This window comes from Chaetodon auriga, chromosome 13, assembly GCF_051107435.1.
Source record: "Chaetodon auriga isolate fChaAug3 chromosome 13, fChaAug3.hap1, whole genome shotgun sequence".
Lineage (NCBI taxonomy): Eukaryota > Metazoa > Chordata > Actinopteri > Chaetodontiformes > Chaetodontidae > Chaetodon > Chaetodon auriga.
In genome coordinates this window covers 5595448-5610208 of record NC_135086.1, presented here as the reverse complement: position 1 = coordinate 5610208, position 14761 = coordinate 5595448, and the positions used below count along the sequence as shown (strand labels likewise).

General features: G+C 44.2%; 1 protein-coding gene across 1 annotated transcript in view; it reads right to left on the bottom strand.

The window, feature by feature from the left end:
• The window catches only part of slc4a3 (solute carrier family 4 member 3), a 44095-nt gene extending 29563 nt beyond the window's left edge, over window positions 1–14532 (bottom strand). Inside the window, exons 1-3 of the mRNA XM_076746209.1 lie at window positions 14380–14532; window positions 7202–7615; window positions 618–792 (exon numbers count right to left, since the gene is read on the bottom strand). Coding sequence (XP_076602324.1) covers window positions 618–792; window positions 7202–7255 — 229 coding nt within the window. The 5' untranslated portion in view covers window positions 7256–7615; window positions 14380–14532. The remainder of the gene's footprint in view (window positions 1–617; window positions 793–7201; window positions 7616–14379) is intronic.
• Between the last annotated feature and the right edge of the window lie 229 nt (window positions 14533–14761).

Here is a 14761-nt window from a genome sequence, read left to right as displayed (position 1 = left end):
AAAACATGCAAAGGGAAAAACTGGCGCTGCTCTCAGAGGAGATGCTCTCTCTCTCCCAGTAATTCCCTATTAAACACTTGAAAGACACAACACAAACAAAAGCTTCAGGTTTTAATGAATGCAATAATGGAGATATGCACTGTTTAATAAACATCCAAAGAAAGCAGCTCTATCTAATCTCAGCCACTATCATCTCCCAGCAGAGCATCTGCTAATCTCCCTAATACTAATCCACAGATATACTCACATGCACGCAATCTGGTGCCCTGCTCTGAATCTGATCTCATAACACAACAAAAGTCAAACTATGATAGACAGGATCAGATTTTCTATGTGTATTTATACGCGTAAGCTCGTTTATGTTTAACTGGATTACAGTATTATAAAATAATGTGTGTTACAGCTAAAATTCAGCTCGGAACAAGCTTTAAAATAAGGAACACATTAAGACTATTCAATAGAATAATTACGTTATTAAAACATGACCTGACATGAGTGCTTGCTTTTTGTGTGGATCAATACTCTCCACTGATCTGAACAGCTTATGAGTGACACGTGTAACTGCAGGTATGACGTGTACACAGTACTAGTACACCGCACACGGTGGCTTCGCTTACATTCGAAGTCTTTCTCGGTGTAGTGTCGGCCCATCCTGTCTCCGCTGGTGGAGGCAGAGTCACTGATGATGTCTCCAAAGCGCTCCACAGACAGCGCTTTCTCCCAGCTCTCCTGCTCCTCTTCCTCCTCCTGTTCCTCCGCTGATCCTTCCTCATCTTCCTCGTCCACCTTCACCTGGAGCAGGACGGAGGGAAAGAGGAGACTTTCACCTGAAAGCTTGAACATGGACAAAGTATGAAGCAGAGGGCGGAAAGACGTTGATGTCGTCATACATGCGCTGTCCTGTCGCGATCATTCCAGTTCAGGATGAATCATATTCGCCGTGATATGACTGTGTTGCATGCACTCTGCTGCACAAAGAAGTTAACACTGTACTTTGTGGATTAGAAATAAAACAATGCGGCCAGCACACCGCAGCTGACCCCAAACCCTGTGTTTTACTTTGTATTCACGATAGGAGAAACCTCAAATAATTCTGTTTCAGCACAACAGGCTCATAGTGTCTGTACATCCTCCACTTCACATGTAGAGGACATCAAATCAATACAACAGAGTGCTAAGCAGCAGAGAACTAATGCACAAGACAACCCCTGGAGACAGTGGAGGCCGGAGGGAGGGTCCCGCCGGAGCCCGCTGGTTCCTCTGATAGGTCAAAATCACCGGGACAGGCCGCTTCCTGGGCCTCAGATTGGCGCTGGCACCATGAGCGCTCTGGCTACTGTTCTGTGGTCTCAGATTTCTCTGGGCCAAGGCTCCATTACTTCCTAATTACCAGCGGGATGAAGGGACAGGATACGTTTAATGATCCGAGCTACCTACCTACACAAGGCCGAGGCAGACGAAGCCAGACGGAGAATAAAAGGAGAATTTTAAATTGAGCGAGCTGTAAAAGCCTTGTTTTCACTGGACGGCCGGCTTAATTTTGTTCATTACTTAAAGTGCTCTAGATTCCCGCGGACCAATCTGGTCTAATTTCAGCCTCTCCTCCACCATCCACCCCTCCTTACCTTCCTCTGGTAAGCACTGTTTATCATTTAACAGTCCTTTTGTAAAGCAGGAGGAATAATACTCTCCACTGAGGCAGATATTACAGTAAAGCGACTTTCTCTAAACCTGATTTTGCTTTGCTCAAGCTCCATTGGTGCCAATGACTGAAAACTCTTTCATGTCAGCTTTGAAGTCAGTCAGGGTGGAGGGCCACAGGAGGAGGGCAAACCCAGCCCAGGTGGTGGAGGCACTACGCGAATGGGATTTGGATGACAGACAATGGAGTACAGTGATTTCAGATGCAGTACATTTTACCAACAGTGGGCCCCAATGGTAATCTGAGATATTACGGTCAGCACACAGAAGAGAAATAATGTTAAAATCAGACCCTGTAATTAGTGTTTGGGTACACTGGATCTCTGCATCCATTGTTACACAGCGACAGAATCGTGTTGTGTTTTTAAAGCCACTCTGTGCATTTTCATTTTGTTGACACAGTAATGGAAAACCAATTGAAAAGCCAATGAACCGAAACTGACAATGTTTTCCCTGTTTATTAGCGTATCGCTTGGCACATTAACAACATCATCAGCAGAACAGCACCAACCCGTTGGCAGGAATGTGCGTCAGGTAACCTGAATCTGTCGAATGCCAAAAATCACTTGTTTCTGCTCCTCCAATATGAATATCAGCTGTGTTTTTTAGGTTTTTCAACTGGTAGGATAAAACAAGGCACTGGATGTCACCTTGGACTCTGATGGCAAACTGTCACTATTTTCTGACATTATTGATCAATCAAATAATTGGGAAAAATCAACAGAGGGGATGCTCTGACGTGTAAACCCACTGGACCCCTGAAATCACTCCTTTTCAGTCGGCTGTGTTGCCAACGCGGAGATGAAATCTCCAAATATTAATATTGTTATAATGAATTCTGGGTAAGAGCTCTCATCTCATCTCAGCCTGTTTGCTGTGAGTGTTAACACTGTGGGTTACCATCCACATCAAACACAATGATATCTGATACATGAAGTATGGGGGGGGGGGCTTCCATTAAACCAGCCTGGTCATGTGAGCCAAGACGCCGCTCACTTAAAAACACGCTAACCTTTTTTCATGAACTGCCCAACTTCTCCTGCGGCATTAATATTTCATATTTAATGGAATGCTGAGCCAGAGAGGAGCATTGAAATATTCATCAGCTGCTGACTAATACGCAGGAGGCTGTGTGTGTGTGTGTGTGTGTGTGTGTGTGTGTGTGTGTGATGTGTTTCCTTTGTTTGTCAGGATCAAATACCCTCACATTAGTGCTCAGGAAAAGCCTCTGGAGTGAAGGCACACTCCAGTTATTTCTGTCCAAGACATTAGGTGAAGAGCCAAAGGTGGGTTAGGATAACAGCTACGAGGTCTAGGTCTGACTTTAGGTAGCTTACACCAGATAGTGGAACAATCAGATGGCCGGAAACACAACCCCAAATCAATGCTAATGTTGCTCGGTGTCTGCATGCTAACACATCAGCAACTTAAAAGATGCTAACTAAACATGCAGTTTATGTAAAGAAGTAGAGGGAAGCAGCCTGTGAGTTATTATCATTAGTATTATTATTACTCTGCAGTAACATAACTGCAGGTGCAGCCATGAAAAGTGGATCAGCATCCTTTAATAAAGGTGAGAAAGTTACGGACACCAGCTGAATCCAGGTGTCATCCTGGGACAGCTGGACGCCATGCTGCCACGATGAATGAGTGAATGTAACAGCTGGAATATCTTCAAATCAAAGCACGGCCTCTGTGTTTATGCTGAGCCACAGTTCAGAGCTACAGCCCATGCTGTGAGCGGCGCTGTATGTTTGTTGTTCTTCAGGCAGGTAAACGGGACCTTCAGGTTGGCAAACAGCACCAGGAAACCACTTCAAGATATGAAACACACTCTTCACTGATCACCTCACTTTTTCACATTCATGCAGATAAAAATGTGCAATCAGTTTGTTTTTCCTCTGCAGATCATCCTGCTTTCTGCTGCTTCCTGCTCTTTTTATTTAGCACCGTTCAAGCCGCTTCCCACTCCCTTCATCCCTTCATCTCGGCCTCTTTGATTGAAGGAGCTGGCACGCGTCCCAGACAAACAAATCACAACTAACATAAATATCAGCATCAGTGTTTGGCTTTTCTTTTCACTGTGCAGCTGATGTTACAGAGCAAAAACGCTTTCCTTATTACTGAGAGTGATTTTCCAATAGATATGGTCCAATCACTTACATGCACTAAAATATTTAACACAATTATTTCTGTCGCCTCCTTCTAATCTGCCACTATCAAGCAGCAGCAGCAGCAGTAAAGAGAAGTCAGACTCAGCAGAGGCCTGAAGCTAAACTTTCAATGTAATAATCACATTATTAAACAAATTCATCAGACTAACTGTTTATTCAGTCCTCTCATATTTGGCTTTTTTGATGTCATTTGAGTCCCTGTACCTGCTTTATATTTGAAGGTGTGAACTGAGAGGTCATGCATCCTGATTCCACACATAGAGAGCATCTGTAAATACATGCAACATGCAAGCAGATAAAACATGCATCAAATACACAAACACTGTGTTTCTTGATGCATTACAACCACCTGTAGCCCCTGTGCACCATCAAGCAAAAAAAACAACATTGCTCCACAGCACTACTAGTGGTCAAAAAGGTCTCTGCAGTGCACTGAGCTCCACTGAACGCCATCATTTAAAGTCAAAACCGTCTTAACGACCAAATCAGACGAGCAAAACCAGCAACGCCCATGAGCGGATCTCTTCAAAAACTGCAGCTGACGCAAGTCGACAGCAGCTGGTGACGTTTCTGTGGCAACCAAGACTCAGCTGGGCCAGAGGAGGCTGCATTCACATCCTCCGTATACACACACACACACACACACACACACACACACACACACACACACACACATACCCTCACACCAAACCACCTTAAAAAAACGGTAAGTCAGTTACAGTTCAGAGTGCCATCAATCAACTAAAGCAGGCAATGGTGCAAAGAAGCAGCTCTGTCTCTATGGATGGTGTGTGTGTGTGTGTGTGTGTGTGTGTGTGTGTGTGTGTGTGTGTGTTTTAAGTACAGAGTGCACAAGTAATTGAGGGTAGAGAATTGAAGGGTCCACATATGTAGCCGAGCACTCGGCCCATTATTTCCTTCAAATCAGTGTCACAATATGCTCCGCACACTGTGGATCTGGTCCCCACTGCGCATATTAACACATCACCTACTTAGCTGGCAGAGCTGCTTCTCCCTGAGAACACAGGCTAATCTGCTTCACTTGAATAACAGCTAGAAAACATTCTGTTATGAAGGACGGGAGTATTTTCCACAGAGCCGTGTGTGACTCATCCCCGGGTTGAGACGTTCGAGGGAAGACATTTCAGTGCTCCTTTCACTCCAGATACTCATAATATTGTATGAGGAAACTCTGTTCTTTAAACTCTTGGCAGCAATCAAGATCTTTTTGCTCATTTAATGCATTATGGGTTTATTGTGTTTTGTGCAAAAAAATAAATAAACTAAGCTAAGTTTATTAGCAGCGTTGCACAATCCGCTCAGCCTGCTCTGCCAAACCGTGGCCGTATTTCAGCCTTTTATTAAACTGTTTTGCAACATCTGGGACATCTGAATTCCTCGCTGTCAATAAATGTCAGCGGTCACACAAATTAAGCAGAGCTTGAGTTCAAGCTGTCTTTTTCACAGAATTGCAACAATATGAAAAGTGCCATTTGAAAGAAGTGAAACGGGCCCTTTGTTTTTGACGTTCATCATACACAAGCTGTCTGAAAGGGCAGCACTGGCCTGAGGGCGAGAGAGCAAACAGCCAAACGCTTCGTTTTGAAGTCGCACATCCAGCTGAGAAGATTGGGACGATTTGGGAAACATATCTTGTGTTTCAGCATACGCATTTTACCAGATCCACTGTGCTGCTCACTGGCCCATAATAAACAAGCTCTTTGGCAGCTGATTGGTATGAAAATGTGAAATGGGTGTTAAGATATTTTGCAGCTAAGGAATGAGACACAAAGCATTTTTCATAGCTTTCTGTCAAACAAGCTTATGAAGTCCTTTTTTCTCACTTTTCGGTTTCAAGCTTGCAGCCACGCTGCCAGCATTGCTGTCCCTGCTGCAGCTACAAAGGACTCCTTCAGTGGCTCACTGGGCATGACTTCATTGCACGGGCTGACATAGTAACGTCTCCTACACACTCGCTGTCCAGATTTTCTTCAGATATTTGGCACAGACCAGTTTTTATCCCGCAGTCGAACCTCTTCCACTCCTCAGCAGTCCATTATTTCATATAGATCATAATATTTCCATTTGTTCATCCTTGAGACGGCCGTCGCTTTCCAAACTGAGCGTCCTTCACTTCATTTAAGTCTGTGTCACAGTGTAATCCAGCGCTGCCATTTGAAAAGGACAGACCTCATCTGTTTTCTTGCATTCAGCAGTGAATGCAGTCCAAATCTCAAAAAGTACGATCTGTTTTCTGTCAGAGGTGGGACCGAATAACCATTTCCTTCTATTTTTCTTGAATTTCTGTTTAAGGAATAGTTGTTTTCTAACAAAGAGTGAGACAAGAAGATTGATAACACTCTCGTGTGTATGTTAGGAATGGAGCTGAAGGTGATTAGCTTAGCTTAGCATAAAGAATGGAAGCAGGGCCAACCGCTAGCCTAGCTCTCTGCACAGTTCAGAAACATTCTTCTCAGCATCTCTAAAGCTGACCGACACCGCATGCTTTGACATTCAATGACCAATTTTTTTCATCCTTGAGTTTACGTGGATCCTTGTGCCCAATTTAAAGAAATTCCATCAAGGCGTTCCTGATGGAAAACAACAACCCGCAAACTTCATTCCTGAGAACAGACCCTGAGAGGATAGAAGCCAAGAAAACACTGCAGCACTTGACTCCCCTAAAAAGTGCAAAACCAACACAAACAAATGAGAAACCAAAGCGTTAATTAGTCATATTTGGAGATGTTGGGAGGAGGAATTTTTCTTTGCTGTTTCCAGTCTTTATGTTAAACTAAGCAAATCACCATATAATTAACACACAGATCTGACACAGATCTCCACACCGAACTCTCAACAAGAAAAAGAACAAGTGCCTTCCCAATAAAGGCCAATTTATCCTTTTAAACATGCACACATGAACACACAACTACACCAAGACTATATTCCCATTTTGTGAAGTCCTCAATGCATTTTCTCCAGAAAATCACCACACACACACACACACACATGCAGAGAGCCGAACTGCAGGAGTCCACGCTACCTTTCCAGCCCCAGGACGGTTCTTAATCACTCGGCTGCTTGGAAGAGCTCTCGGGTCTAATTAAAGCAATTCAAATCAAACTGAAAGCTGCTGGCTTTTTCACAGGGTTATGCCATTCACAGCACCGGGCTGCACGGCTAAAAGGCAACAGGATCTCCCCCACGCAGAGCGCAAAGGCTCCGGATTAAACAAAAGAGACGTTTGTGCTTTGAGTGCTGAAAGAAATTTAGTTCAAGAAAAGTGGATATTAGAGCTACACAAGACTTTTTAAAGTAATCCTCACCTGTTGTAGGTTGATCAACACATCTATCTCTGGGGCATGACCTCCTGTAGCCATGGGGCCCGGCGTGCAGCCAGTAGGTGAAGAGCAGCTCTACGACGAGGACAAGGGCCTGCAGAAAAGACGGCTAGTGTGGCTGGAATAAAACTAAGCAGAGAGAGAGGGTCTGACGCTGCTGTGGGGAAGGATTTATGAGGGAAGATGTGACCGGACGAACAGTCCTAGAGGTAAAGGCTGACGGGGTGGCAGGGTCAGGCGGGGGGAGTCGGGTGGGGTTAGCACTGTTGGGAGAGGGGAATAAGCAGGAGAGGGAAGGAGGATAGATGAGGTGCAGAGCAGCAGGAACCTGGGGGAGGACGGGGATCAGCCTTTCTCTTTCACGGTTGGGGATCCAGGAAGCCTTTGGGGTGGCATAACCTGCAAGAGAGCGGACAGGAGGAAGTCTGATGTTAGCAACACGCAGACGACTGTCAATACACAGCTGCCATATGTAAATGATCCCTGAAACACACACCCAGCCACACACAGCTTGAAACACATCCAATAAACTCAAAGTGAACGATTGTGTTCCCATTAAGCAGCTCTGCGTGAAGTTTCAGCAATAAAAACCGTTAATCAGCGCGTCGTGTCGCCGTTATCGGACCTTATATCACCAATCAAGCATCTAACCTGATATAATCACAGCATTTCATTGCTGCTTCCCACCCAAATGATGGTAATTGTGTTTTTTAAAAATTAATTTCTTATGATCCCTGTGGTGTTTTTATGAGCTGCCATGGTGACAGAGCTCCCGTCTCAAAGTGAGGCCGCTGTGGTTACACCCATGTCACTCCCGCTCTCTCCGTGCGTCTGTCAGTGGAGTAAAGGTGAAAGCTCATCTGAATAACTCTTATTTTGCCACATTACATTCTCAAGCGTATTATTTGTGACCCCTGTCATCGTGACGGGAACTGACTCCCGAGCTCAGCAGACAGCAAATCAGTGAGCTTTCCCAGAATAAAATGTTAACATCGTCCGTTTCTGCAAACCACAGATTTCATATCTATCATGCACATGTTTCTACAACAGGAATCAAGGCGACGTAGTTCTGATCTGAGCTGAGTTTCCCATCAGGAGGAGTCGGTGGTGGCAGCTAGGCGAGACGACTGCGAGCAGCAGGCGACTGTTTGAGGCGTGTTTGTGGTAACATCGGGTATTTCAAGCCAAAACCTTTGCTAACTGTAATCAAGGGTTTTTGGTGCCTAAACCTAACCAGACCATAAACACAGCACATAACATTTACCTCAACCTTTACTGTCCAGCAACACATCCTGCTGCAGGCGTTACTGAACTCTTAATTCTCACTTAGTCTGATTTGAGAACCACAGTAGCACAAACGCACGTAAACAAACAAGAGAAGGCACCTTGGGTCCGCTCAGTTATCCCGATGACACCAAAATAGACGCCGCTGATTATTTTGGTTTTAACGTGGTGGAGAACAGGTTCCTCTCATTCACGCAAACATGCCGAGGATTGTTGGTCTGTAATTATTCTGGGCAGTGTGGAAGAGGGCAAGCAAGACAATCGCCATTTCCCACAACTTCCAGTGAAGATCTCGTCACTCAGCATTCAGTCAGTTTGCAAGGATTAATGCCAGCAATGCCTGCTCCTCACAGACGGGCGCAGGCACTACTCTTTGTACTATTCATACTGTTGTATTGTCTGTTAACTGTATCACTTGTGGTCAAGTAATAATCGACCAGTATGAAGTGAACAGCAGTGTTATTTCATGAATTATGACTGTGTGTGTGTGTGTGTGTGTGTGTGTGTGTGTAAGGCTTTTATAAGGCTGATGACTGAGTCAGAACAGTGCATGCCATGAGAAAATATTAGACCTAATTAAGCACACATTATGTGACAATTGGACGCTGTGGACAAAAGGAAGTCATGGGAATTGAGGGAATATTGCTGATGATTCCCCAGTGAGCCACCCAGTTTGGAGCTGCTGTTTCCCCACTGTCACAATAAGAGGCTCTACATCTGTCACAGTTTTATTCAGCTGACTCATTCGCTCCCTCTGAGACTTTCACAGCTGGCTCATGGCTCACATTATGCACAAGGCGCTGCACAAATACAAGTATGCTGTTGATGTGAGTACACAGAACAGTTTGGGGTTATCTCTCGAGCAGTTTTTAGCTTTTCATTATGCTGTGCTGCGTCTCCAAGAACGACCTGCAAGGGTGTTTTTCAATCATCAACACCTGAAATCTTTTAGGGTTTTTTTTATGAAAAGCAGGTTTTTAAATCCAGGGAGTCAAAGTCCAGCTGTTGTGCATGATTTCATGATATTTCTGTTAAGTGCATAAACACGACTGTAGCCAAGAGACAGCTGGACATGCAACAACAGCACGTCTGTGTGCGCATTCTTGATTAAGTTGCAGAGGAAAGCAGAGTGTTTTCTTATTATTCAGTCCATTAATGCATCAAACAAATAAGCATTTGTAGTTTCGAACTGTGCAGAATGATCTTAATAGCTTGATGGATAATATGTAATTATCAATAATCAGCATGCATACGAGCCTGAGCCCGTGGATCCACAGAGCTCGATCAATATTATCTGTGCTGTTGAAATGTGCTATGGGGACATAAACCCCCTGCACATGTTCCTTCCTACCTTCAGCTGTGTCTGAAGGGCCGGTGTGTCATCCTGATTGGCCACCGGTGGCGTGTGTTTTCACTCTGGCCAAAGCTGACCCTGCTCCCGCCCCGGCCCACCGCCACCGAACTCGCTGCGGCAGCACTATCAAATGTCCCACCCCCTTCATCCCAGCTGTGTAATGAGAGAGCTCTGAACGGCTCGGCCTTTGAATGTGTGAAGCCAGCGCTGACACACGGCACAGAAGTGACAGACATCGATAGTGCTGGGACCCACGAAAAAAAAGAAAGCAAAGCTGGTGAACGACGGTGCTGCGATACAGCGACGAGGACGACTGAGAACAGACCCCCTTCAAATAATCAACCGCATGTTTCAGGGCCGGACAGAAACAGTAGTCCGAATGATCGGCCGTGTGGACGAGAGGGCAAACACGCTCATCACCTGACCCTCAATGTCAACCAACTCAGAGAGACGTCACTGATAAGAGAATGGTTATGTCATGAAAATATAAAATACGAATAATGAGTGAGTAATAACACTACATATGATGACATGAATGACTAATGGCTAAAGAATGTGACTAGAAAGTAAAAGTACATTTACTCACACACTTGTACTTTACTGCTACTTGACTTTCCATTTACTGCACAAGAAATGCATAAAATATTGTTATAGTTTTGCTCGCAAACTGAAGTTTTAGGGCTGCAATTAATGATTATTTTGATGCAATTCATTCATTACTGGTCTATAAAATGTGAGGAGAAGTCCAGGGTAATATCACCCAAGGTCTTGTTTTGTCGTCAGTCAAAAACCAAAATAAATGTAGTTTATTATCAAATAAGAGAAACAAAATCAGCAAATCCTCATAAATGAGAAGCTGGAACCAAGAAATATTTTAAATAAATGGACAATTAGTCGACTATTCAACTTAAATCTGTTTGGTTTGTTTGCTTTAGTGGTTAAAAAGGTTGTATTTAACTGGATTTAAACGTTTACATCTCTCACTGAACAATAGTTTCTTAATATACTAACATGAATGCGTCCACCATTCTCAATGATAAACCTGTTTACGTGACTATTCGGAGCAAACTTTGCAAAGTTTGTTAAGATAAATCAACATCTTGACTCACTCAGTGAAGCTGAACAGAGATGACCGCAGCCATAGTTCTGTTGCATCATATCAGAAGCCAAAATGCGTTTTAAGAATTAAATGGATGCCGCTTCTGCCAGACACTTTGGAATGAGAGCAAAGACTCCTGCGAGACGGAGGAAAGAGGAGACGAGGAGAGCGCTCTGAGCCTCTGTTTGTTGCACATCATTCAATCAAGGTAACCACAGTCGATCGCTGAGCCTGTTTTGGCACCGCACTTTGGTGCAGCACTTTACAAACTGGACTACGCCAAACTCAGATCTGCCCTGCGGTCTCCTGATGGCTGCAGGGATTCAATCAGCAGAGAGGAAGAGTCAAAAGCATTAATGAATGACAGGCATCAGTGAGCAGCAGCATTAATCTTCAGCTCAGTAGACTTTACTGGTATTCCTGCTTTAAACCTGTATTTTCGATGTTGATCCTAATGCATAATGGTCTACTCTGGACATTTTCTATGATTAAACAGAACATGTTAAGCACCTGATGCATTAAAAATATCGAGTATTTCAACTTAAATTTGAATCATCTTTATGTACAAAATGACCATTAAATGTGCCAATTAATGAGTCTGCGGCTCATCACCTCTCAACTGTTTGCAATTATGCAATGTTTCATCCTGATCCTTACAAGATTTTAATTAATATGGCAGTGAAGGAACCAGGGAGTGATTAACTTTGATCACAAACTGAATAAGAATTAGCCTTGGCATCAGTGCAGAGACATCTTGCAGAGCTTCACAGTACATGCTGAAGAACAGGGACACTTCGCATACAGTGCAGAGGGAGAGTGTAAGATCACGAGCTACTGCAAACCACAGTTAACCTGTTAAACCACACATAATACTCTGGCACCACCGACGTTACTCAGCACTAAACGCAGCCTCACATATCTGCACCGCTTTAATCAACCAACAGGGAGCAGTGCCAAAACGTCATCTGTGCAGGCCATGTTTGCTGTCTCCTAAAAAACAGCATGCAGTCAGAGTATTCTGCCCTCCTGTTGGCCTGAGAGTCCGAGGCCACCAGCAGAGTCATCATTCACCGATCTTTGCCCAGTGACAACCACTCCCCACACTCCAGCCCAGATCAAGCCACTCCAGACGCAGCCATGAGCTATTTCCTGATGTACAGATCTATATTTAAAGACAAGTGGGCAGCAAACTCAGAGAGAGAGTGACCAACAGTTCTACAAAGGCAAGAAACTTCAATGCTATGATGTTGCAGGCCACAGCCGAAGCACGAAGGCAATAAGCAAAAATGTTTGTTTCACTATCACTACTCAGTACTGTAAGACAACAGAGGTAAACAAAGGAGTGGAATCAGTCCAATGTTTTTTAAAGCAAACACAGAATATACACAAGAATATAGAAGACACAAGATAAATGTAGTCTCACCTTTATTGTAGCATTAAATCATACTTGCTGTTCAGCCTTGTACTAGTTTTGTCCTTGCTTTGATTTATCTGTCTCCAGATTTCTGCCTGCACACCAGTACAACCGAGGTGAATGGACCTCCATTAGAGGCGCTCACAGCACTAAAAACATAACATTTATAAAAATTCAACAAGCAATGTCTTTCCAAAAAATACGTCCTAGTTACGCTGAAGTATGGATGTACGGTCCTGAATGTGTGTACAGTACTGATGTTGATTTGGCCCACACAGGAACAACAGCAACGACAGCAATCTGAACCCAAGATAAACTTTTTTATGTATAATTGCAAAATACAGATCAAAAGGATGCCGATATAACTACATCATGATGCTGAATTGTTAAAAGTATGAATTCATGCTTTGTCAGGTCTGCTGGCAAGATGACAAGCAAACAACTTTTAAAACGTCTGTTTTCTGAATGGAGTTTGGTTTGATCAGGGCTACGCTATGCTAAACATTCAATCATGACGTCACAGTTACCAATCCCAGTAATTCTCTGTTACTTTGACATTCACGGGTCAGCTTGGTCGTTGTCTTCCTGAAGTTTGATGGACGGCTGATATCAGGTTAGCGTGTTCAGCAGAGCAGCTGGTGCAGAACATGTTAGCTTGTAGCAGTGGCTGCAGTTCGTAAGCTAGTCACCAAACGAGGGCTGGGCGTTAGACATTTTCTTCAGGTTGAGATGAAAAATGTTCCAACTTTCGGTAAAAAAAACTGTGGTCATTTTACCAAGCCGTCCAATCAGAGTGGAGGAGGGGCGGAACAAAGAGAGCAACACTTCAAACTTTGTCCACAAAACTACACCTGAAACTGGAGGCTACAAAAACCCAAATCTATTTTTCTTTCTCTACCTGCGTTAATTAAACATAGAATATTTGTAATATAGGTTAACAAAAGAAAATAACAAGTAATCTAAGTAATTATGTTTGCTACTGAGGTATTTATATAAAGTAGCAGTATGTTAGCATTGTCATTGTGTTAGCATGTTAGCATGACATTAGCATCTAGCTCAAAGCACGGCTGCTAGCATGACTGTAGACAAACTGAAGACCTGAACAATTAAAAACTGCTACATCTGCATGATGAGACACAGGTGTTTAGAATATATTGTGCAATTAGGGTGAATTTACCCTTTAACTCAATCATTAAGCTTCAAGATAAGTGACTCATTTTGTGTTATGTAAAATGAGCAACGTTATTGTTCAATAGAAAATAGGAAATAGAGATGGGATCAAATCTCCGGAAAGGAGGACATACCTCAGTTTGCACAGCCTCCCACTCTCTGCCTCTTCTTGTTCAGACATTAAGTGGGACAATAATCAGTACCTGCACTCAATGCTGAAACGTCTTATTTCTAAAACAGTGAAGCTGAGAGGTGTCAGGTGTGCACAGCCAGCCAACCAGCTGCTTCAAGCCTTCAATTTGTGGAAATCCCGTGCAGCACCATTACTTTACTCCCCAGCAGCCGATTGTTGCTGAGTCATTACTATGTGACCTTATCCACCTCCAGCTCCTGTTTGAACTTGAATCTCACACTCTCTCACATGCTCACAGATGACCTACAGAGCCTCTCATCTTTCCACCGAGCAAGAAGTCAAAGCTCGTCCTGTTGTAGAGGAGAAACACCGCAGCGCACTATTAATATACTACAACCGAGGAGCCACCGCCTCCGGAGCGGTGCTGCTCCACCTGCACACAATGAAGACGTCTCCGCAGCCCTGCACCCACAGACAGCTCCGTCCCTGCCGGGACACACTCCAAAGCATCCCCTAACACGGCTGCATGTCTCAGTTTGAGCATCAGCGTCAATGCTACAACCCCTCAGCTCAGGCACATGCTGCTCTTTGTTGCACAGCAAGTACCCAAACAGCGACTCAGCATCCTTTTGATGCCAGTGCGTAGTTGCCCACTCAAAAGTCAACGCGTCAACGTTTGCGTGTCTAACCACCGCGATCGTCGCCTTACCTGCGATTTCAGAGAGCAGTCCAGGTGGAAAAGCGAGGAGCAAAGGATACTGCTGACTATACACGGCAGCAGCAGCGATTCTGGTCCATGCCGTAACGTAGTGAAGACACGCCGCGCAGCCTGCTGGATCTGCGAAGGATGCTCGGCTCCGATGACCACGTGACTGTGGAGGACAACCTGCCTCTCTGAAGGCGCTGATGGATGAACAACAACATGCTGTCCAAACAGGGGGTGCTTTGTCTCAGGAAGGAAGGTGGGTGCAGTATTAAACCACCAGCCTTCATCATCATCATCATCATGAGGATTATTATTAGTAATAGTATCAGTCGTAGTGGTGGTAGTAGCCCAGTAGTACTAGTAATGCAAGAAGTGTACAAGTCTT